This window comes from Heterodontus francisci, chromosome 43 (genome assembly GCF_036365525.1).
Source record: "Heterodontus francisci isolate sHetFra1 chromosome 43, sHetFra1.hap1, whole genome shotgun sequence".
In the NCBI taxonomy this organism is placed as follows: Eukaryota; Metazoa; Chordata; class Chondrichthyes; order Heterodontiformes; family Heterodontidae; genus Heterodontus; species Heterodontus francisci.
This window is the reverse complement of record NC_090413.1, coordinates 21,168,427-21,192,564: the sequence shown is the minus strand read 5'-3', so window position 1 is coordinate 21,192,564 and position 24,138 is coordinate 21,168,427. Positions and strand designations below refer to the sequence as shown.

General features: G+C 44.5%; 2 protein-coding genes across 2 annotated transcripts in view; one reads left to right on the top strand and one right to left on the bottom strand.

Moving 5' to 3' along the window:
- The first annotated feature begins 1,370 nt into the window (after positions 1-1,370).
- Positions 1,371-8,093, top strand: swsap1 (SWIM-type zinc finger 7 associated protein 1). The gene is made up of 2 exons (XM_068020803.1): positions 1,371-2,075; positions 5,266-8,093. The coding sequence occupies exons 1-2, from the start codon at positions 1,560-1,562 to the stop codon at positions 5,620-5,622; spliced, it is 873 nt and encodes a 290-aa protein (XP_067876904.1). The 5' UTR covers positions 1,371-1,559; the 3' UTR covers positions 5,623-8,093.
- A 4,531-nt stretch (positions 8,094-12,624) lies between these two features.
- Positions 12,625-24,138, bottom strand: part of epor (erythropoietin receptor) — a 38,758-nt gene continuing 27,244 nt past the window's right edge. Inside the window, exons 7-9 of the mRNA XM_068021122.1 lie at positions 23,321-23,408; positions 21,823-21,910; positions 12,625-16,423 (exon numbers count right to left, since the gene is read on the bottom strand). Of these exons, the coding sequence (XP_067877223.1) occupies positions 15,701-16,423; positions 21,823-21,910; positions 23,321-23,408 (899 nt within the window). The 3' untranslated portion in view covers positions 12,625-15,700. The remainder of the gene's footprint in view (positions 16,424-21,822; positions 21,911-23,320; positions 23,409-24,138) is intronic.

The window sequence follows — 24,138 nt, the reverse complement described above, 5'->3', positions numbered from 1 at the left end:
ACCTCCTTCTATTCCTTTATCCCTCATCATGGGCTTCCTGGGCTTGAACTCTGAGGAGGATAGTGATAAACTTCAAGAGGACATAGACAGGCTGGTGGAATGGGCAGACAAGTGGCGGATGAAATTTAATGCAAAAAAGTGTGAAGTGATTCATTTTTCCAGGAAGAATGAGGAGATGCAATATAAATTAAAGAGTACAAGTCTATAGGGTGCAGGAACAGAGAGACCTGGGGATAAATGTGCACAAATCATTGAAGGTTGCAGGGCAGGTTGAGAAAGTGGTTAATAAAGCATATGGGATCTTGGGCTTTACAGATAGGGCCATCGAGTACAAAAGCCAAGGAAGTTATGATAAACCTGCATAAAACATTGGTTCAGCCTCAACTGGAGTATTGTGTCCAATTCTGGGCACCACACTTTAGGGAAGATGTTAAGGCATTAGAGATGGTGCAGAAAAGATTCACGATCCAGGGATGAGGAACTTCAGGTATGTGGATAGATTGACGAAGCTGGGGCTGTTCTCCTTGGAGAAGAGAAGATGAAGAGGAGATGTGGTAGAGGTGTTCAAAATCGTAAGGAGTCTGGACAGAGTAGATAAGGAGAAACTGTTTGCGTGGATGGAAGGATCCAGAACCCGAGGACTGTGATTTAAGGTGATTGGCAGAAGAAGTAACAGCGAGTTATGGAAAAACCTTTTTATGCAGGGAGTGGTTAAGATCTGGAATGCACTGCATGAGAGTGTGGTGGAGGCAGATTCAATTGAGGCCTTCATAAGAGAATCAGATAATTATCTGGTAAAAGAAATTGCTGGGCTGCAGGGAAAAGACAGGGGAGTGGGACTAGAAGTGCGTTACTCTTGCAGAGAGCCAGCACAGACAAGATGGGCTGAATGGCCTCAATATGTGCTGTAACCTTTCTATGTACTGATCTAGCTTTCCGTTAGATTTGGGGATTGGCATGGAGTTGGCGGAACTGATCAGTGTCCAGAACACTGATGTGGAGAACTCAGAAACATTTTTTTTTGAAGTATTTTTAAAAATCATTTTCTGAGTTCACAACCGTGTTCTGGAGATTGATCAATTCCTGGAGATTCCAGGGCAATCCTGGAGGGCTGGCAACCCTAATTTAAGGGGAAGCTAGATTTTTTAAAAAAAGTTTACATTTTTTTTGCCCTGTTTATTAGTTACAACAATATTGCAGATTGGAGGAGAAAAGCAGTTTTGACAGTCAAGCATCACCCAATTGGTTAATGAAGAGTCTTTTGGCTTTCCAATTGGCTGGGGTAGGCGGGGCACCATGATGATGGGCATGTTGGGTGCCCAATGGTGAGAGTGTGGGGCGGGCCATGTAATAAGACCCTCCAGGAAGACATTGAACCGGAATTGGCAACCCCAATCTTAAATATTTCTATAGAGCTCGAGACCAAACTTTTGCCCAACCAGTGGACTTCTCAAGCAGAACTTCATTGCTTTTGTAGACCATTGGGATAGGGGGAAGGGTGAAAGTGGATACATTTCAAGGATATTGCTACTTCTGAACCAGGAAGTGAATCAGTTTGAATGAGGATGGCTGAGGTGTTGTTGCATGTTCTCAGTTCCTTCAGTGATGGAGATAGCAGGGCAGGTGTGACTAGGGATTGGGACAGCAGGGATCTGGGGGCTTGTCTGCTGCTGGGGGAGGAATCCTGCGGCAAGACCGCCCTCCTCTTCCTGGCAGCAGCCACGGTGGCTGGCCAGGAGGGCGGGCGAGTGCTTTTCCTCGCCCCCAGCCCACTCCAGGCGCTGCCCTCCCCGCTGCTCAGCCTGGAGCCCGGCAGCCTCAGGAGGATCCAGTTCGCCTACCCCAGGTCGGCGGAGGAGCTGCTGGAGGCGGTGGCATCTTTGCATGAGAGTGCCTGCAGCGGCCTGCCCTCTCTCATCCTGCTAGACAGGCTCGACAGCTACCTGCAGGGCGGCTGCGGGCGTGACATGGCTCAGCAAGCAGCGCTGATCGCTGCTTTACTCCGGGACAGCGCTACCTGGATCACTGAGAAGCTGCAACCCAGCCCAGGCTGTCAGCTCATTGTAACACTGAAGGTGCTTTTAACCCAAGTGACTTCTAATTCCAAACTGCAACATTGCATTTTATTCCAACAGAATTTTTTTTTAAACGTTGCAATATTGTTTTATTCTATTTTTATTAAATATTATATAATATATTAATTTTAGCTTTATTTTTTATTGTTTTATTGCATTTTATTCAAATAATTTTTAAATGTTTTATGATTTTTATTACACTTTTATCCTAATTTTTTATTCTAATAGAATTTTTTTTAATGTTGCAATTGTTATATATTATATATAATAAAATAGAAAAATTTTATAATTTTATTCTAATAGAATTTTTAGCTTTATTTTATGGTTTTATTGCATTTCTAAGAATTTTTAAATGTTTTGTTATATTTTATCAGTTTTTTTTTATTCTAATAGAATTTTTTTTAATGTTGCAATTGTTATTTTTCTATTTTATTATATATAATATATTTTATAATTTTATTCTAATATAATGTTTAGCTTTATTTTTATTTTTATGGTTTTATTGCATTTCTAAGAATTTTTAACTGTTTTATTATATTAGAATTTTTTTTAATGTTACAGTTGTTATTTTTCTATTTTGATTATATAAGACTCCAGGATGGTCTGTTGCCTCCCTAGTGCTCGGGTCAAGGATATCACGGAGCCGCTGCAGGACATTCTGAAGGGGGAGGGTGAACAGTCAGAGGTCGTGGTTCACTTTGGTACCAACGAATTAGGTAGAAAGAGGGATGAGGTACTGCAACAAGAATTGAGGGAGCTAGGTAGCAGATTAAAAAGCAGGACCTCAAAGGTTGTAATCTCTGGATTACTCCCGGTGCCACGTGCTAGTGAGTATAGGAATAGGAGGATAGAGCAGATGAATGCGTGGCTGAAGAGATGGTGCAGGAGGGAGGTCTTTAGTTTCCTGCATCACTGGGTCTGTTTCTGGCAAAGGTGGGACCTGTACAAGTTGGACGGGTTGCACCTGAACCAGAACGGGACCAACATCCTTGCTGGGAGGTTTGCTAGTGCAGTTGGGGGGGGGGAGGGGTTAAACTAATTTGGCAGGGGAATAGGATACAGAGTGGAGGTACAGTAGGGGGTGATGCACAGCCAAATATAGAAGAGAAACTGAGTCAGTCTGGAAGGCAGAGCAAATATAGACCTGTTAAGGCACAAGTGAATAACACAAGGCAGTATTGCATTTATTTTAATGCAAGGAGTCTTACTAGTCAGGCCGATGAATTGAGGGCATTGATTAACACATACGAATATGATATTATTGCTATCACAGAGACATGGTTGAGGGAAGGGTAGGATTGGCAGCTCAATATTCCAGGGTATAGAATCTTCAGGCGTGACTGGGGGTGGTGGGGGGGGGGGGGGGGGAGGGGGGGTGGTTGTAAAAGAGGAGGTGGCATTGCACTGTTGATCAAGGAGTCAATTACTGCAGTAAGGAGGGATGATATCTTGGAAGGTTCCTCAAATGAGGCCATTTGGGTAGAACATCAAAATAAAAAGGGGAAATCACTTGGTTGGGAGTGTACTACAGGCCTCCAAACAGTCAGGGAGAGATAGAGGGGCAGCTATGTAGGCAAATCTCAGAGAGGTGTAAAAATAATAGGGTAATAATAGGAGGGGATTTCAACTTCCCCAATATTAACTGGAATAGTCTTAGTGCAAAAGGCTTAAAGGGGGCGGAATTCTTAAAGTGCGTACAGGAGAGCTTTTTGAGCCAGCATGTAGAAAGTCCTACAAGAGAAGGGGCAGTACCGGACCTAATCCTCGGGAGTGAAGCTGGACAAGTGGTAGAAGTGTCAGCGGGGGAGCATTTCGGGGATAGTGACTGTAACTCTGTAAGATTTAAGGTAGTTATGGAAAACGACAAAGATGGACCAGAAATAAGGGTACTGAATTGGGGGAAGGCCGATTTCAATATGGTAAAACAGGATCTGGCCAAAGTGGACTGGGAGCAGCTACTTGTAGGAAAGTCTACATCAGACCAGTGGGAGTCATTCAAAGAGGAAATAGTGAGAGTTCAGGGCCAACATGTACCCGTTAAGGTGAAGGGTAGGACCAACAAGTCCAGGGAACCCTGGCTGTGGAGGGATGTAAAGGATTGGATCAGGAAAAAAAGGAAGCTTATGGCAGATTCAGAGGGCTGATAACAGCAGAGGCCCAAGAGGAGTATAGAAAGTGTAGGGGGGTACTTTAAAAAAAGTAATTAGGAGAGCGAAGAGGGGGCATGAGAAAATACTGGCAGGCAAGATAAAGGAAAATCCCAAGGCGTTTTGTAACTATATTAAGGGCAAGAGAATAACCAGGGAAAGAGTAGGGCCCATTAGGGTCCAAAGTGGCAATGTGTGTGTGGAGGCGGAGGGCGTAGGTGAGGTTTTAAATGATTACTTTTTATCTGTGTTCGCTATGGAGAAGGACGATGTAGGTGTAGAGATCAGGGAGGGGGATTGTGATATACTTGAACAAATTAGCATTGAAAGGGAGGAGGTATTAGCGGTTTTAGCGAGATGAGGTCCTGCAACAAGAATTTAGGGAGCTAGGTAGCAGATTAAAAAGCAGGACCTCAAATGTTGTAATCTCTGGATTACTCCCGGTGCCACTTGCTGGTGAGTATAGGAATAGGAGGATAGAGCAGATGATTGCGTGGCTGAAGAGATGGTGCAGGAGGGAAGGCTTTATTCTAATAGATTTTTTTCATTTTTCATTTTATTTTTGTAATATACATATAACTATAAAAATAAAATTTGAATAAAATTACCAATTGGCTGGGGTAGGCGGGGCACTATGATGATGGGCATGTTGTCTGCCCAATGGTGAGAGTGTGGGGCGGGCCGTGTAATATGACCTTCCAGGAACACATTGAACCAGAATTGGCATATAATAGATAATTAATTATAAGTATAGTTATGTATTTCATTTTAATTTTATTTTATTCTAATAGAATATTTTTTAATTTTTATTTTTACTAAATATAATTAGACATATATATTTTATTCAAAATTTATTTTCTTCTAATAAAAATTAACAATGCAAAAAAATTTATTTTGATATCGACTCTAGCTCTTTCTAGTTTGTACAGCTCAACATGATAGATTTGCTCACTGACCCACTGCGGAAACCCTTGCTTGCTGCTCTTTTCGTATTAACTGGCACACAGACTAATGAGTGCCTTTCATTTTTTTTTACACTTTAGACACTAACTCAGGAGGAAACTGCAGTGGATCTGCATCTGCCTGTAATCGAGCGCTATTTCCCAGTGAAGTGTATGGTGGAGGAGGAGCCGTGTAATCTGGCAGGGGCTCAAAGTTATCTCATTTCATTTTCCGGACTGGTGAAAAATGAGGCCAAAGGACCCTCTGCATCGCACAGCGTGGAGGACTGTACCTGGGAGCTGCTTTATGAAGCCGATAATGTGACAAGAATCCATCCTGTAACCAGAGAGAAAAGGGAGTGTGAAGAGACACTTGGGGATTTGAGCAAGGAACTGCCAACTAATTTACAATCTGCTGTCTTAAATACACAAGAACATCCAAGCTCATCCTTCTATTAGTGTCCAACTGCATTTCCAATGCAGCTAATGTCTTCGACTCTACTGCTGAACTTGGCATGTTATTGCAAACACTGCACTGTTGGAGCCATTATCCTTTGAATGAGGTGTTAAACCGAGGCCCCGTCCGCCCTCCCGGGTGGACATGAAACATGTTCACCAGGAAACCGAGAGCACTCCCCTACTCTTCTTCAAATAGCACCTCAGGATCCTTTACATCCCCCTGTGAGGACAGACGGCCCCTTGATTTAATGTCACATCCGAAAGACGGCACTTCCAACATGGTCTAGATTTTGTGCTCAAGTCTCTGGAGTGGGTCTTGAACCCACGAACTTCTGACTCGGAGCTGGGAGTGCATCCACTGAGGCAATGTTGAAACCCTCCCTCTTCTAAGTTTGAGCCTACGCCCTCTTGGGGAATCTATGGCTCCATCAAACAACTCGACGTTTATCTTGTCAATACCTTTTTGGGGTCTTCAACACATTTATCAGGTCACCCTTCCTCGTCAGGGAGGCCTCTGAAGTTCAATGTTCAAAAAACTTAGGTTGACTGTGAGGAAAAATGTATTTTTTTTTACAGTTTAGCTGTGTGAGGGGAAGAACCGGAACCTGGGGAAAGAAAGTATTAAATGGTGTCCAGAAATTAAACCCAGACTAACATTTCACAGCTAGCCGGGTCGGTGGGACCCGAGAAGCTTGGAATAGTGTATATAGAAGAATTGTTAGAAGCGTGGTTACTAATAAACATTGTCAGACACCATAGTGTCAAACTACAGTTGGATATTATAATGAGTGAGTGAGATTACAAGAGGGAAGATCATCCATGAGTTAATTTGCCTTTTCTCCGACTGTTAGAATTGAGAAGAGACACTGTTCTGACTGTGAAATGTTGCTTATCTCAGCTCCCACTGGGTGGTGCTCTGCTTTCTGAACGGACTGAGGGCCTCACCTGGCAAATAAGTGGTAGGCCACTAGAATGAGACTTTACCCTTGAATGAAGTTTGGAGGGCAAAGATCTAAAGTTTTTGGGTGCTTTCAGTTCAGTTCAGAAAATTGCAACTCGGACACTCCTTTCGACTTTTTTAAGGCCCCGTCAAGTTCCTCATTGGTCAAAATATCTCCGCTGCGGGAATCAAAATGGCTTCCGAGGGTCAGAGGTGAAGGAATGAGTGTCACAAACAGCACAGTACCCAAATCAATAAGTAATTCATTGGGTTTGAAGACCGGGAACATAAAAGATGCCACGTTATCCCTTTCTATGACTCAGGCTTTTTTTTAATTGATCCACGATCCTCTCATCCCACAAGCTTCTTGTACGTCGTTTCCCAAACAAGGCCGCAGAGAGTATTTTGCTCTCAGCCCTTTGCAAACGGCCATAAGCATAAGCCAGTGGTTTTACTTTCTCCCTCACTACGGGCAATTGTCTGACCACCAGGGTCATAACTCCATTTGCCTCGATGTAATTCCTCTCGCCTGGCAGAAACCAGGCCCGAGCGGTGATTTGGGGAACGACAGTTAAAATGAGAGCAGTCATTTAACCCCCCCTCCCCCAATCCAGCTGCATTTCCGCCGTGTCCTGCTCACCAGAGGGACGCCCACAGGAAGGCAGTGGGATCCTCCTTTAAAGATGCAGCTTGTGCCCCGATGACACTCGTCAGAGGCTTCAGGAAGGGAGGGGTAGCATTGCCGGTTTCTCCAGCAGACGAGATCGTGGATCGGATGCGGCCCAGGATGTGCTCCTCCAGGCCTCATGGGAAAGCCTTGGGCGTGCCTTGATTGCCTCGTGAGACTTCCTCCCCCAACCCCACTGATGGCCGGGACTGTTCCCAAGGGTGCCCGAATGCAGCCTTCTGCCACCCGAATTCCCACACTCTTTTTTTTTTGCCATCTTCTGCCATTCGAACCTCCATTGCTGTGAATAATTCCATTGGCAATGCGGTGGTTTCATTGCACCTCGATGTCTCTAAGTATACCAAGTACAGTCAGGAGCTGAGCCATACACGTTCGGAAGGTCACAGGTTCGATCCAGTCTGTGCCGAGTCAGGATGATCTCGGCCCGTTGCCGTTGGAGGAGTGAGTTTGGGGCAACACGATTTTTCTGGATGCTGGAAGGGGAAGATTGCTGCTCGGTTTCTGATTGCTGCACGGTGATCCCCGACTGGAAGTGCTTGAGTGAGCGTGTCAGGTGGGAATGTGGTCAGGATTGGCTGTGATGACTTCCATGGTCAAATGGCCTGCTGGCGCTCACTGTCCAGGCTCAAAGATTCAATGTAGCAATTTGGATGCAGTGCTGGAGGCCGACCAGTCAATGCCTTCAAAGGGGGAGCGGAGAAAATCAAGATATTCTAGTGTTCTCTAAACTAATGTTTGAATGGAAACAAATGAGTTATGCTTTACTGAGTTATTAGAAGTCTTCTTTTTGATATTGCTGTTTAAACACACTCTGTTAATGGTATAAAAATGTGTTGAAAGTTGTTCTCTGTGTGTATATTTGTTAATATGTTTCCTCCCCATTTTGCTGCGGAGATAAACTCCAGGGAATCTCTGCTCACTAAAACTCAACAAACAAGGATGACACTGATGGAAAATCCCTTCCACACATGGGGAGCTGATATCAGTCGTTCCTGCCACCATTCCCGATAAGGTACGACACCAAAGGTTGGGACCCATCACTTCATCCGTGGATCTCCGGTTTAAATTGATGCCCCTACTCTGTACCGATCAGAGATTAGTGCTGGTACTGACTGCTCGAGTAACCTTTAGCTCCCTTTCTGAGACATGTCCCTTCACACAGATGGGAACTCTCTCAACACTCAAAAGAATTGGGATTCCAATTCCACAACTGTTGTAACTCACTTCATGTCCTGTTCACCCCCGTGCTCACTGTGGTCACGCTTGGCTGTGATGACTTCCATGGTCAAATAGCCTGCATAATGATTTAGCTCAATTTTAAAATTCTCATCCTTGTTTTCAAATTCCTCCATGGCCTAGCCTCTCCCTATGCAGCCCTACAACCCTCTAAAGATATCTGCACTCCTCTAATTCTGGCCTCTTCCACATCCCTGATGATAATGGCACCACTATAATGGCGGCCGTGTCTTCAGGTGCCTGGGTCCTTAGCTCTGCAATTCCCCCCTCCCTAAACCCCTCCGCCTCTTGACCTCTCTTTCCTTCTTTAAGATGTGCCTTAAAACGTACCTCTTTTACCAAGCTTTTGGTCATCAGTCCTACTATCCCCCTTATGTATCAAATTATGTTTGTTAATACTCCTGTGCAGCACCATGGGACAGTTTATGACTTTTAAAGGCGCTATATAAAGACATGTTGTCATCTATGACCCCAGCCTACAGCAACACACCACTGGACTTTAGTTAAACAGTAAAACTGCACTGAGAGAATGTTTGCCAAGTTTATACTGGCAGCTGCGATGATTAATGGGGAGATAGGAATATATAATTGGGAATATATGTGGCTTTAAAATGGGGACTGAATTAGTTTGTGTACCCTGATCCATTTGACCTCAGTTCATTTGAGGATGACCTGTGGTCTTGACTCCCCATGTGTCATGTCACCGGAGGTCGACTAATTCTATTGTAACCATTCCACTGGGTCAGAGCTCACAAACAAGATTTATACGTGTTTCTTCTTTGTGTCTAGCCAGAAACACCAATACAAGTGAATTTCTCTTTCGCGCCATTGCTGTTAAAGCCTGGCTCGGGTATAAAATTAAATCCCGACTACAGCCGACCCAAACCCAAGCCGAGCCCGAGCCCTTCGATTTTGTTCGTGCCGGACCCGACACAAATCGCTTTCATCCATTCCGGCAGCAGGCTATTCCTGCAGCTGGAGTTGTGGGGAATAGAAACATAGAAAATAGCAGGAATAGGCCATTCGGGCCTGGTCCGCCATTCAAAAAAGATCACGGCTGATGGTCTAATTCAGTACCCTGTTCCTGCTTTCTCCCCATATCCCTTGATCCCTTTGGCATTAAGAAATATATCTATCTCCTTCTTGAATATATTTAATGACTTGGCCTCCACTGCCTTCTGCGTTAGAGAATTCCACAGGTTCACCACCCTCTGAGTGAAGAAATTTCTCCCTATCTTGGTTCTAAATGGTATACCCCGTATCCTGAGACTGTGACCCCTGGTTCTGGACTCCCCAGCCATCGGGAACATCCTCCTTGCATCTAGCCTGTCTCGTCCTGTTAGAATTTTATAGGTTTCTATGAGATCCCCTCTCATTCTTCTAAACTCGAGTGAATAATGACCTAGTCGACCCAATCTCTCCTCATATGTCAGTCCTGCCATCCCAGGAATAAACCTAGTAAAACTTTGCACTGCCTCCAAAGCAAGAACATCCTTCCTCAGATAAGGAAACCAAAACTGCACACAATACTCCAGATGTGGTCTCACCAAGGCCCTGTATAACTGCAGTAAGACATCCTTGCTCCTGTACTCAAATCCCCTTGCAATGAAGGCCAACATACCATTCGCCTTCTTAACTGCTTGCTGCACCTGAATGTTTGCTTTCAGCGACTGGTGTACAAGGACACCCAGGTGTCGTTGCACCTCCCCCTTTCCCAATCTATCACCATTCAGATAATCTCCCTTTTTTTACAACCAAAGTGGATAACCTCACATTTGTCCACGTTATACTGCATCTGCCATACATTTGCCCACTCACCCAACTTATCCAAATCACATTGGAGCCTCTTTGTATCCTCCTCACAGCTCACATTCCCCCCAAGCTTTGTGTCATCTGCAAACTTATAAATGTTCCATTTAGTTCCCTCACCCAAGTCATTAATATATATTGTGAATAGCTGGGGCCCAAGCACAGATCCCTGCGGTACCCCACTAGTCACTGCCTGCCAACCGGAAAAAGACCCGTTTATTCCTACTCTGTTTCCTGTCTGTCAACCAATTCTCAATCCACGCCAGTACATTACCCCCAATCCCATGTGCTTTAATTTTGCACACTAACCTCTTATGTGGGACCTTATCAAAAGCCTTCTGAAAATCCAAATACACCACATCCACTGGTTCTCCCTTATCTATTCTACTAGTTACATCCTCAAAAAACTCCAGTAGATTTGTTAAGTATAACTTCCCCTTTGTAAACCCATGCTGACTTTGCCCAATCCCATTTATGCTTTCCAGGCGTTCATGGGAATCATGGGTAAGCCTGATCCCATGACTTCCCGGAAGCAGTGTCCAACCCAACCCGATCCGAGCCGGAACGCTGGACTCGGAATTTCGACCCGACCCGAACCTGACACGTAGTTGGGCTCGGGTCGGGTAGATAGGCTTTAATTGTTCTGTCAGTAGGACTGCAAGGAGGAACCTCTAATCTTATTGCTGTGAAATATTTGGGCAAGTATGTCAAAAGTTCAGTGGGAGATAAGCATCCTCAGCCTTGCACGGCTGACTAGGAAGAGATAAACTTATTATGCCTATGATCAGAGTTTCATGGTGGCACCAACCCAAGAGCAGTCTGTGCACAATAGATGCAAATGCTCCAGTGTTCCAAGCCCTTGTACAAAACAGTGTACAGTTAACAGGACAGGGCAGCCTCCATTTCGAACACATTTAATTCTTGCCCGTGTTTTGGTCTCACCTTTGTTCCATGTATATTCCCTTGCTGATGACACATTAAGTCAGCCACTGGGAAAAGTGACTGAGATGAGGAGAAATTTCTTCACTCAGAGGGTTGTGAATTCCCTACCTCAGGGAGCTGTGGTTGCTCAGTTGTTGAGTGTATTCAAGATAGAGGTCAATAGATTTTTGGGTCTTAAGGGAATCAAGGAATATGAGGATAGGGCGGGGAAGTGGAGTTCAGATAGATGATCAGCCATGATCTTATTGAATGGTGGCTACGTTCCTATTCCTACTTCCGTGTGATAACACCCTAGGTCATAGAGAGATACAGCACTGAAACAGGCCCTTCGGCCCACCGAGTCTGTACCGACCATCAACCACCCATTTATACTAATCCTACATTAATCCCATATTCCCTACCACCTACCTACACTAGGGACAATTTACAATGGCCAATTTACCTATCAACCTGCAAATCTTTGGCAGTGGGAGGAAACTGGAGCACCTGGCAGAAACACATGTGGTCACAGGGCGAACTTGCAAACTCCGCACAGGCAGTACCCAGAACCAAACCCGGGTCACTGGAGCTGTGAGGCTGCGGTGCTAGCCATTGCGCCACTGTGCCACCAAGCTCTCGGAGTTTCATTGACACTCCACGTTGGTGGGGAGGAAACCATCCAGTCTCTGTTAACAGCAACTGGGTTCCCCATTGAATAAGTGATTGTGTCTGACTCTGAGACAAAGGAGCATCCACCACAGCCTCACGATTTTCTCCCCCTCTTCGCTTAAAGGGGTACTCCTGCCGGGATAGAGCTCCACAGAAACCAACTGATCGTCAGCAAAGTAACTGTTCCTCATGTGTGAGCCGAGGAAACGAGTGTTAATGGTCGATTCGACTGATCCAACCAACTTCCTAACACGCACACTCTCCAACTGCCCCTTCCTGATCTAGGGGCCTGACAGCTAACTATTACCAACCCCAACCTCTGTCCTAGTTGCAACAAGCCAAATGGGCACAGGCCAAGGATTGAACTTGGAACCATCCATTCCTTTGGGCCCGGCCCCACACCCAATTGATGCATTTACCAATTAAGCCATTGGTGGTAAGGGAATTGGCTGGGCCGAGAAAGCACGTCTCGCCCTTCATCTCTTCATTATTTTGAAGAACTTGCCGGATTTGCACATTAACTGCCCATCAAACTTGCCGCGGAAAGTTAGGGCTCATAATTAACAGTGTAAATATCCTTTTAACAGGTTGATAATTGTGAGTGCAGCACCATTCAATCTGCCCCACAAATGGGACAATTTGAACTAATGAGCTGCATTCCTGCATGAATGCAACCGTAGGAGAGAAAAATAACAAAATATATTTTTTTAAGCAAAAGGAGTACGAAAGTGCACGCATATCAAATGAATCAATCCAGTTTATTTATAGAAAAATACCTGCCCAAAATAGGGCCTGTGAGAGTTATTTAAAAAATACAAAATATATATAACTTTTTAACATAGTTAAAAATGCTTTCTGTAAGAATAAACATTTTATGTACATCAGTTATTGTATTTTGAAATGAAACAAAAGCAAAAAGCTGGAAATCCGAAATAATGACAGCAAATTCCTCCTTTCTGATGAAAGGCCATTGACCTGAATGTTAACTCTCCACAGATGCTGTGCTTGGCCGACTCAGTATTTCCAGCCTTTTATGTTTTATGATAATCAACAGTGAGCCAGGTGGCTCTCTTGTTACAAACAGGAGATCTACGGGCACTTGATCGGATTAGAAAGCATATTCCAATACATGTTTAGGTAGTCTTTACATTGTGTCACAACCACGGGATATGATTTAGTTTAACTTTGTCACTGTAAAACGAGATGGATTTTGTTCCCCTCTGCATAGCATCTCCTGCAAGCAGGGCAAACAGGTTTAGAAGCATCTTATTTGAAAATTGAAACTTGTGAAAGATACTGCAAGTGTAATGTAAGGTTACAAAAACTTATTGCACTGTCTGCATCTCTTTCCAGAACCTAATGATTTTACCCTCATTATTCATCTGTTATTCCTACAATCTTATAAGACTTTTAAGATCAAATGTAAGAGTTTCAGAACAGAGAACAGGAGAAACTGTTTTTCTCCCCCCCACACACACAGAAGGCTGTGAAGCTTTATAGAAGATGAACATTATTTAAAGCAAGGTTGCCTAAATTATTCAGCCAACTGTGCGAGGGATACGGCAAGCTTTAAAAAACAAATGTAATTTTGAATGGTGAGGCTTCACTAGGCTTCACTGCCATGTTGGCGATACGTCTCCAGGAATTTCAGTGAGACAGATGCACTTTCCAGTTGCATTAAGTTGCTGGAGAAGTGTTAACGGTGAGTTTAAACTGCTTCAGTACCAACGATGGAAAAATCGGGAGCAGATGTCACTGATAAAACATCACAGTGTAATGGGCGTCCCGACAACAAAAAATAACATATTGGATGAAGGCACGGTCTACCCCACAAAAGACCCTCAAAATTCTTTGTAATTAGCGTGTGGGTGTGTTATGATTTTACCCTCATTATTCATCTGTTATTCCTACAATCTTATAAGACTGCATTGTTCGTGAAGAATGCATTGTTCATTCTCCCTTCTCTATCCGCCAATGCAGACTCCAGTACTGATACTGTTTAGTCATCGATATGACAGCACTTTTTAAACTGATAAGCTCTATAGTAAATGCTTTATGCAAAAATTCAATTGTCCTCGCGCCAAAGAATGCTTCTTTCCTTGCCAGCTTTTAGTCCTCCCTTCCTCTCCTGATGGAATTGATCTTTTGCTGACATCCATCTGTGCCTCATCCAATAGATTGTGATCCATATTTTGAGCCACAACAACCTATTTGAAGCGAGCGATCATCAGAGGTGAGTGTGATTCTTGGCATCCATGCATTTCCACTCAACTCTGGAGATAAAACCAATTTCCCCCTCCCTGCTCCAGGATCACTGAAAAAAAAGACTTGCATTTATATAGCACCTTTCACATCTTCTGGATGTCCCAAAATGCTTTACAGCCAATTAGGTATTTCTTGATGTGTAGTCACTGTTGTAATGTAGGAAACATGGGAGCCAATTTGCGCACAGCAAGCTCCCACAAACAGCAATGTGATAATGACCAGATCATCTGTTTTAATGATATTCCGAAAATGATAAATATTGCTTAAAACACTGGGATAACAACCCTGATCTTCTTCAAAATAGTGCGTTGGGATCTTTCACCCGAGAGGCAGAAAGGGTCTCCATTTAACATCTCATCCAAAAGACAATTGTCCCTCAGTTCTGCACTGGAGTATCAGGCCTAGATTTTGTGCTCAAGTCTCCAGAGTAGGTCTTGAACCCATGATCTTCTGACTCAGAGGCAAGCGTACCCACTGAGCCACAGCTGGCACTGTGGGGCCATACTGAGACTTATTATATTGTTCCCTACCATCACTTCAACTGAGAAAAGCTCAGGGGCATAGTCTGAGATGAATCTTGGAGATGTTCATGGTCAGTGTGGCTTAGACATAGTGAACTCCAGTAAAGCATCAGACGGGTATTACTGTCTGTCACATGATCACTAAGTAAATTATTTTTGTCATAGCTGCTTATTCTGTTTATATGCAGAGTGATTATGAATCTTAAGTTCACCTCACTGTGGCATAATAGGTTGAAGCCCTTACATATCTCTACGGTAAACATCCAAACTTTGTGTTGTTCTTCAAGGTAAACTTTAACCTTCTTTTCTTCATCCTATTCTTAGTCTTTGTCGGTCTTAACTATCTGGCTTTGGCTGTCACACACCACAAAAATCAGACAGGCATTGAGATCTTAATGACACTGTGCTTGCAAACTCATCCACTGTAATTTTGAAACAGTACTCAATGTACTGGAGATAAGTGACTGGTGTTTGGCTCAATGTTCTATAGTTTCTTCTTTGTATTGAACATTGCTGACCTTGTTGTCTTTCCTATTTCAAAGTAACCAACGTTTACCATCATCGCAAGTGTCTACTGCATGTGTGTGTGTACACACAAGCCCAATTTCATCTTGAAATTCCTGGTGGAATCAGACTGATGTTCTCATAAAGAACTTGTTCTTCACTACCCATGTATATCAATACCCATGCAGATATTTTGTCTTTCCGCCATCTCAAAATTGCCATCAAACCTTCTTGAGCTAAGTAACCTGATTTGTTTTTGAGCAGATATTGGTCCTTTTGTTCACCTTCAAATCTGTGTGGCACATTAGTTATTGAACCTGCTTGTTAGTGGATTTGGTTGCTTTATTCTTTCAGCCCAAGTAAAGTATACGATGCAATACACCTTCTTCAGTCTCTACCAAGATGAATTTAGCTGCACGTCGGCTTTCTTTTATTCAAGAAAGCCTTGAAAGTCAGGGAAGAGTGAAGCTTTTTCACTGCATCGTCTAACAGCTCTCAAGATTCTGAATTTGAGGCGGATATGCTCTACAGAAGATCTTCCCTTCTGTAAAGATTTGTGTAAATGCCTGTGTCTGCTTTGTTCGTCCGTGACTGAAAATCCGTTACGCTGTAATCAGCGGAAACCCCAGAGTCTGACATCAGAAGGTAAGGATAATTGGTGTCATTCTCCAGCTTGAGCCTCAATGGGCTCAGGGAAAGCAATTGTCCACTGGGACCATACTTGGCATAGTCAAAATCCGTTAGTGCCACTGGACTTCCTTGCTCTATCCCACTCGAGAGTGAAGACTGACTCGAGACTGAGGCATGTTGTGAAGAATTCTCCTCCCCTTCAGCGGAAGACTTGGCCACCTGAAAACTCATTCGAGAGCTCTCAAACAACAAATGCAAAGGCATCTCTTCCTCTGAGACATCATTGCCGCTATGAGTGAAACTGCATGCATCAGCCAGAAAAGAGCTACCGGATAAAAAATTATGATTCAACACAATATAGGCCTCTCTGTTATCGGGCGCTACCTGTGCTCGGACAGGCGACTTGCCTTCATCCGTCTGCTGCTGTAGCTTGAGCGCATCTGATCCAGTGTCCAGCAAGCTTTGCCCAGCGAGGAAGATGTCCTTATGCCAGACTTTAACTGAGCCTGGTGGAAACGTCTTTACCTCAGACAAAATCTCCAGGGCAGTGGCGGGCTCGTCAGTACTGAAGAACTGCAAGTTCCACCAAATTTGCGCACTGCTCCGTCCGAGCCATTCCTGCAAATTTCAAACAACATTGTTACCCACGAGAATACCAGAGACCAGCAGACAGATACCAATGAGGAAGGTCACTCAAAAGAAGGTACCTACACTCCCCTCATAAAAGCATCCAACAGCTTCTTAAATTACTGCAAGGCTTCTGTCAGCACTTCTTTGCTCAGACGTCCATCCCACATGTTGGCCTCTCCTTGAAAGAACCTGCACTTATAGAGAGATACAGCACTGAAACAGACCCTTCGGCCCACCGAGTCTGTGCTGACCATCAACCACCCATTTATACTAATCCTACATTAATCCTATATTCCCTACCACATCCCCACCTTTCCTCAATTCTCCTACCTACACTAGGGGCAATTTACAATGGCCAATTTACCTATCAACCTGCAAGTCTTTGGCAGTGGGAGGAAACTGGAGCACCTGGCAGAAACCCACGCAGACACAGGGAGAACTTGCAAACTCCGCACAGTCAGTACCCAGAACCGAACTCAGGTCGCTGGAGCTGTGAGGCTGCGGTGCTAACCACTGCACCACTCCTATGTCGTGCTTTTTATGACTGCAGGACATCACAAAGTGCTTTACGGCCAATTAAATTTTATTTTGAAATGTAGTTGCTGTTGTAATGTAGGAAACATGGCAATCTGTTCGTGCACAGCAAGCTCCCACCAACAGCAATGTGATATTGACCAGATTATCTGTTTCAGTGATGTTGGTTGAGGGATAAATATTAGCCAGGACACCAGGGAGAACTCCCCTGCTCTCCAACAAAACGGTGCCATAGGATTTATTACTTCCATAAGGCAGACGGGGCCTCAGTTTAACATCTCATCCGAAAGACGGGACCTCCGAAGTGGCGTTTTAAGAACATAAGAACTAGCAGCAGGTGTAGACCATACGGCCCATCGAGCCTGCTCTATCATTCAATATGATCGTGGCTGATATTGGGCTTCAACTCCACTGTCCACACTCCGCACCCTCTCCATGTCCCTTGATTGCCTGAGAGACCAAAAATCTGTCTATCCCAGCCTTGAATATACTCAACGATGGAGCATCCACAACCCTCTGGGGTAGAGAATTCCAAAGATTCATAACACTCTGACTGAAGAAATTTTTACTCATCTCAGTCCTAAATGATCGGCTCCTTATCCTGAGACTGTACCACTGTGTTCTAGATTCCCCAGGCAGGGGAAACAGCCCCTCAGTGTCTACCCTGACAAGCCCCTTCAGAATCTTGCATGTTTCAATGAGATCATCTCTCATTCTTCTAAACTCCAGAGAATGTAGACCCAATTTACTCAGCCATGACAACCCTCTCATCCCAGGGATTTAGTGAACCTTCACTGTACTGCCTCCAAGGCAAATATATCCTTTCTGAGATAATGGAGACCCTAAGTACTGCAACCTCAATGCAGAATGAGATGAAGGATAAATTCATCTATATTTGGTTGTGTGGGTTGAGGGAGAAATAGTGGCCAAGACACTGGGAGAACTCCCTAACTTCCTTTGAATAGTGCCCGGTGACCTTTAACATCCACCCGACCCAGTGGAACTGGCAGATATTCCCTGGAGTCAAGAACTGGCTTGAACCCCAAACCAACTGAGCCAGAGGCAACAGTGCTACCAAAATGAGCCAAAGTTGCATATCCTATCTTACACTAATGTATAGACATACAAACGTGATCTTGATCTTAATGTGTCATTAAACTCTTAATTAGGGAGCAGGAAAAACGGAATCATTTTGATGTAGGGAGTGGAACTTTAGCAATGCACCCTCAGGAGAATGATTTGACATTCTGGCTTAGGATGGCTCAGTAAAGACTGTAAGATGACTGTTAAAATGAAAAGATAGTTGTTCTCTAGTCAGAGACTTGGCACTGTGCTAGGACTCTCAGTTCAAGACATCTCTGGCAATGTTTTATAATGATCAACAGCTAAAGAGCTTTCCTCGATGACTGAATTTGGCAAACTCAATGTTTAATTCAAAACACTGCCATTTTTTTGTTTAAGATTTAATTAATTTTCAAAAGGCACTAACTAAATGATAATGTCAATAATTTCCGAGAAATCACATGGCATTACTGCGGCGATCATGGCTGGCTGCAGATATAATTGTACATTTGCTTTTCACACCGGCCTCAGACATTCCTGCTTTAGGTCCATTGCTGGCAACAAACCACAGGGCTGACTGATGGTCCATTAACTCCACAAGGGCAGTGATTTTCTTCCCTTTCGTTTTCCCTGACTTTTTGTGGTGAAACAGCTGAAGATTTTTCTTTTTTATTTCTTCCATGGGGCTCAAGGAAGAGCCCAGAATGTTCTGTCAACGGATTGGGTCAACTGGGCTTGCTATTTGTGTGGTAGTGCATCTGGCTGCAGAGGTATTCATCATTCCAGTCAGAAACTGGTCTTTCTCTGCCCTGGCACAGCTACAGCTATTATCTAGGAAAATCTCCCAGGGGCTTCACAGGAGCATTATCAGACAAAGATTAGACACAGACTGCAAAAGGAGATATTTGGACAGGTGACCAAAAGCTTGGTCAAGGAGGTAGGTTTTAAGGAGTGACTTAAAGGAGGAGAGTGAGGTAGAGAGGCAGGCGGGTTTATGAAGGGATTTCCAGAGCTTAGGGCCTAGGGAGCTGAAGGCATGCCCAGCAATGATGGAACGATGTAAATCCAGGATGCACAAGAGGCTAGAGTTGGAGGAGGCAGAAATCTGGGAGGTGGTAAGGCCGGAGGAGAGTGGGCAGGGCGAGGCATTGAAGAGAATTGAAAACAAGGATAAGAATTATAAAATCAAGGCGTTGCTGGACTGGAAGCCGATGGAGGTCAGCGAGCATGGGCTTGATGGGTAAACGGGATTTACTGCGGGTTAGGATCCAGACAGCAAAGATTTGGGTGAGCTGAAGCTTATGAAAGTTGGAAAACAGGAGACCAGGGGAGCATGATCAGCATTCGTCCTAGTTTACACTCCTGAAATCCCTGTCCGCACAAAGGAAGAGCGAGAAAGTTTGAAAACCGGGAACAGGTAGCTCGTTTAGGATTAGCAGCTTCACGAAGAGAAAGGAACCAAATCTACTGCCCTCTATGATGCAACGTAGCATAGTGGGCAAAGAGTAGCCACATCACAGTAAATTCCGTAGTACTTGCATTGAATTAGAATTACTTCGAATTTGCGGTTCAGAAACAGGCCATTCGGCCCAACTGGTCGTTGCTGGTACTCATGTTCCATACTTCCAAACCACACACTATCCTGACTTGGAAATATATTGTCATTCCTTCACTGTTGCAGGATCATAATCCTGGAACGCCCTCCATAATAGCACTGTGGGTGCTCCCGCACAAGATGCGCTGTAACAGTTCAAGGTGCCGGCTCACCACCACCACCTACTCAAGGGCAATTAGGGATGGGCAACAAACACTGGCCTTGCCAGCGACGCCCATATCCCATGAAACTAATAAAAAAAAATTGCCATAAAACAGGAATGGGGATTGGCTGCCCACTGCCCAATTTAAGTAACTAAACCCCAATTAGGGGCATGTGGAGGGCTCACGGCATTTTCCCGCCAGTGGAGATGCCCTCCCGCTGCGTGGGAAGGCCCACTGGCTCAATGGAGACAGACTCCCCCAAAGAGTGGGGGGCACCGGCAGCGAAGGCCACATGCGCAGCCCAAGCGCTGCTGCTGGAGGGTTTCCCCTCTGATTGGAGGGGCCTGCCTGCTCGACCCCTCTAAAAATGCAATTTTTCCCCCCCTCCGAGGGTGCCCCCTCATTTTGAGGTGTCCTCGCCTTCTCAGACCTGCCTCAGTAGCGCCCACCCTCTCACGGCGGGACTGCCGATTTTCCGGAGCTGCCAGTGCTCTGATTGGTCCGGTAGCATTGAGAGCCCGCCCACCATCCCTAATTGGATGGTGAGCTCGGAGGCGGCCAGTTAGGAAGCCGCCTCCAGGAAAATAGTTCCACTGGTTTAGCTCCCGGCAAGTGTGGGCCCAGGAGCCCTATTTGGTCCCGAAAGTGGGGCCCCAACGCCCACGGGAAAATCCTGCCCATAAATTTTACATGACTTGTACTTATATAGCTACTTTAACACGTTACAAGCAAAATTTAACACAGAGCTACATGTGGAGCGACTTAAAGGAGGAAAGAGAGGCTGAGGGAGGGAATTCTCCAGAAATGGTCCCAAAGTAGGGGATGGGACAGTAAAATTACCCTGTGTCCGGGGGTTGGGGGGGGGGGTGGCATTTCATCTGGGGCTCCTGTTCCTAAATGCTATCCTATAGCTTACGAACATACAAAAGTAATGGACAGGACTTTCAAGGCCATCCCACATACATGATGGTCAGAGCATCATGACAAACTACCTCTTCCTCTCCCCTTTCAACCCCCACCTCCTGGCCATCCCTGCAGACATGTAACCTGAGAGAGGCAAAAATAATAGAGACTGTGCCCAGGGCTAAAGTATGTGTATCTCAGGAATGGTAAGGATTGCTCCCAGTTTAGGTTCCCCCACCTGCACTGTTGAATTCCTTCCCAACTCTCACCATGCAGCTTAACATATGAAGAATGATTACTCGGGAGAGTCATAGAGTCATCAGAGCACAGAAGGAGGCCAGTCAGCCGTCGATTCCATGCTGTCCCTCTCTACAGCAATCCAGTCAGTCCCATTTCCCTGCTCTATCCCCGTAGCCCTGTAAGTTTATTTCCCTAAGTTTCTATCCAATTTCCTTTTGAAATCATTGATCGTCTCCGTTTCCTTCACCCTCGTAGACAGCGAGCTCCAGGTCATTACAACTCACTGCATAGAAAAGTTCTTCCTCACATTCCCCTGTATCTTTTGCCCAAAGCCTTAAGTCTGTGTCCCCTACTCCTTGCACCATCAGATAATAGGAACAACTTTTCTTTGTCTGCCTTATCTAAACCTGTCATAATCTTGTACACCACAAATCTCCCCTCAATTTCCTTTGCTCCAAGGAGAACAACCCCAGCTTCTCCAACCTAACCTTGCAGCTAAAATCCCTCATCCCTGGAACCATTCTGGTAAATCTCCTCTGCACTCTCTCAAGGACCCTCACATCCTTCCTAAAGCATGGTGACCACAACTGGATGCAATACTCCAGCTGGGGTCTAACCAGAGCTTTATAAAGGTTCAGCATAACTTCCCACTTTTTGTACTCAATATCTCTAATTATGAAGCCCAAGATCCCATTTGTTTTGCTAACTATTACTAAAAGTCGTATCAGAGGTACTAAACTAAACTAGACATACTAAAGGTAGTCAAGGAACCATATTCCAACACAAGCCCTCACGAGAGAAGTGAGTTTTTTTTTTTAAGTCTTCTAAAACATTCGAGGATTTGAACACAAAGCCAATAAGAATGAAGAGATGACAAAGCTATATTTTACCTGGAAATTTCCCCTGTACACAGTGAACAGTCCATCAAACATGTTCTCAGGGGAGGGTACCAGGGGCCAGATCTTTTCCTTTATGATTCTGTAAATGAACAAGATCCAGTTGGTGTTGAGTTGAGATAAATGTGTTATTATTCATCAAAGCATTTTACTGTGTTTCTTTGCTCTCATCAAATGAAGTGCGGTAAAGCTTGAAATGGAACACTTGCCCTTTGGTATACATTAAGCAGTTCAAGGTGAGGTAAGGTTCAATCAGATGCACTCCCACTCCTCCCAACCTCACAATTAGTCTTTGATTCTGACCTGGAGAGCAACATGCTTCATTTGCCCATGCCAGTCAGCCTGGCGGCCTCTTTACGTGAGACTGCCAATCTATATTAAATTAGGGGCACGCCATGCCTTGGGTACTCATCCACTAGGAACTGAGTTCAGAAGATGGCTCTACAGTTGCTTCTTACTGGACCCATAATGCAGGCAGAAAGACGAGAGGTGCATCACATTAGTCTGCATTACATTTGAGGTACCAGCTACTAGCTCAACCTTCCTTCCTCACTCAATACCAAATTAACCTTCAGCGGATTTCACTGAATTCCATTGAATTCACGTTAAATATTCCCCTTCCCACTGCAACCCACCCAGGAATGGGTATTCACAGAAACTGCTTCTCTTTTCACAGATGCTGCCAGACCTGCTGAGTGGTTCCAGCATTTCTTGTTTTTATTTCACAGAAACTGTTCTAGCTGAGAAAAGTTACAACAACATCAACCCCCAAATATAGATTACAAGGTACCTTTTTTTAAAAATATGTGACTCCCTGTGTCCTTCAAAGTGAAGAATGTTATGCTTGGGGGTTGGGGGGGGGGGGGGGCAGCGTTGTGAGAAATAGTGGCGTTTGGAATTTTTAACCACCATTTTGAATTTCATGATTGTCATTTTTCCATGAAAAATGTAAACCAGTTCTTTATTATTAAAGAAAGAACTTGTATTTATATAGCATTTTTCATGACCTCAGGGCATTAACAGTGCACTTTGCGGTCAATTAAGTACTTTTGAAGTGTAGTCACTGTTGTAATGTAGGGAACGCTGCAACTAATTTGCATGTAGCAAAGTCCCACAAACAGCAACGTGATAATGACCAGATCATCTATTTTTGTGATGCTGGTTGAGGGATACGTATTGGCCAGGACATTGGCCTCCCCTGCTCTTCTTCAAATTAGTGCCACAGGGTCTTTTCCATCTACCTGAGAGGGCAGCCAGTTCAACAGTTCACCTGAAAGACTGTGCCTCCGACAGTGCAGTACCGCAGTGGGGCTTGAAGTTGCAACTTTCTGAAAAAGATGTGCCAGCACTACTAACTGAGCCAGGCTGATATGTCCCTTTGTTGCAATGCATTGAATTCTTCATTCTTTCTTTTCCTTTATGCCAGAGTTACGATATGCAACAAGCTGATAGAACAAGTTGCATTAACCCTGCCAATGGAAAGGTAGAGTACCTGCGATGGGTCATGAGGATGGTCAGAAACAGCAACATAATGATCAGGATGAGGACCAAAGATAAGCTTAGAATCAGCGGATCCAGGTCTGGAAAACAGAAAAGTAGCGTGTGAATTCTGTGATGTTCTTGCAAGGGTTCCTGTACAATGCATCATCCTAACTGTTTTTTTTTAAACACAGGTCCCGTGGGGAACCCCTCAGGGAATATGATTTTCAACACCCATATATGGACTGATTTAAAGGGCAATCTTGTCCCCTTGAAAGTTTGCACAAGTGAAAACTTCCCCTCATAAACACTGAACGCAATTCTCAAGAGAATTATATAATTTGCATGGCGCCAGCATTGTGCTCGCCTTCTCGTAACCTTGGTGTCCAGACCTCACTGAACTCTTTCATTGCCAAAGCCATTTTGATTGCTGTTTGCCCATGTCAACTCTCATGGCCATTTTGCTATTCCCTCCAGCACTGCAAGTCCCCCAAGCTCTTTGAACCCAACTGCACTTTGAACTCCCCTAATGCCTTTGATTCTAGTGGACTTTACCAATCATTTACCCCCTAATTCGCATGCTCTTGATTCTTCTGCGGGTGGCATAGGGCCCCAAAATAAATGACCAGCGTCACTTAAATATTTTAATAATTACAATCCTAGGGGTATGTTGGCATAGTGGTTATGTTACTGGACTAGTAATCCAAAGGCCTGGACTAATGATCCTGAAACATGAGTCCGAATCCCATCACGGCAACTGAGGAATTTAAATTCAATAACCTAAACTACTGGATTCTCATAAAAACCCATCTGCTTCACTAATGTTGTGAC

Coding starts and splice junctions, on each gene's coding strand:
- swsap1 (XM_068020803.1), top strand. CDS start 1,560: ATGAGGATGGCTGAGGTGTTGTTGCATGTTCTCAGTTCCTTCAGTGAT. Junction 2,076..5,265: donor AGCTCATTGTAACACTGAAG/GTGCTTTTAACC, acceptor TTTACACTTTAG/ACACTAACTCAGGAGGAAAC.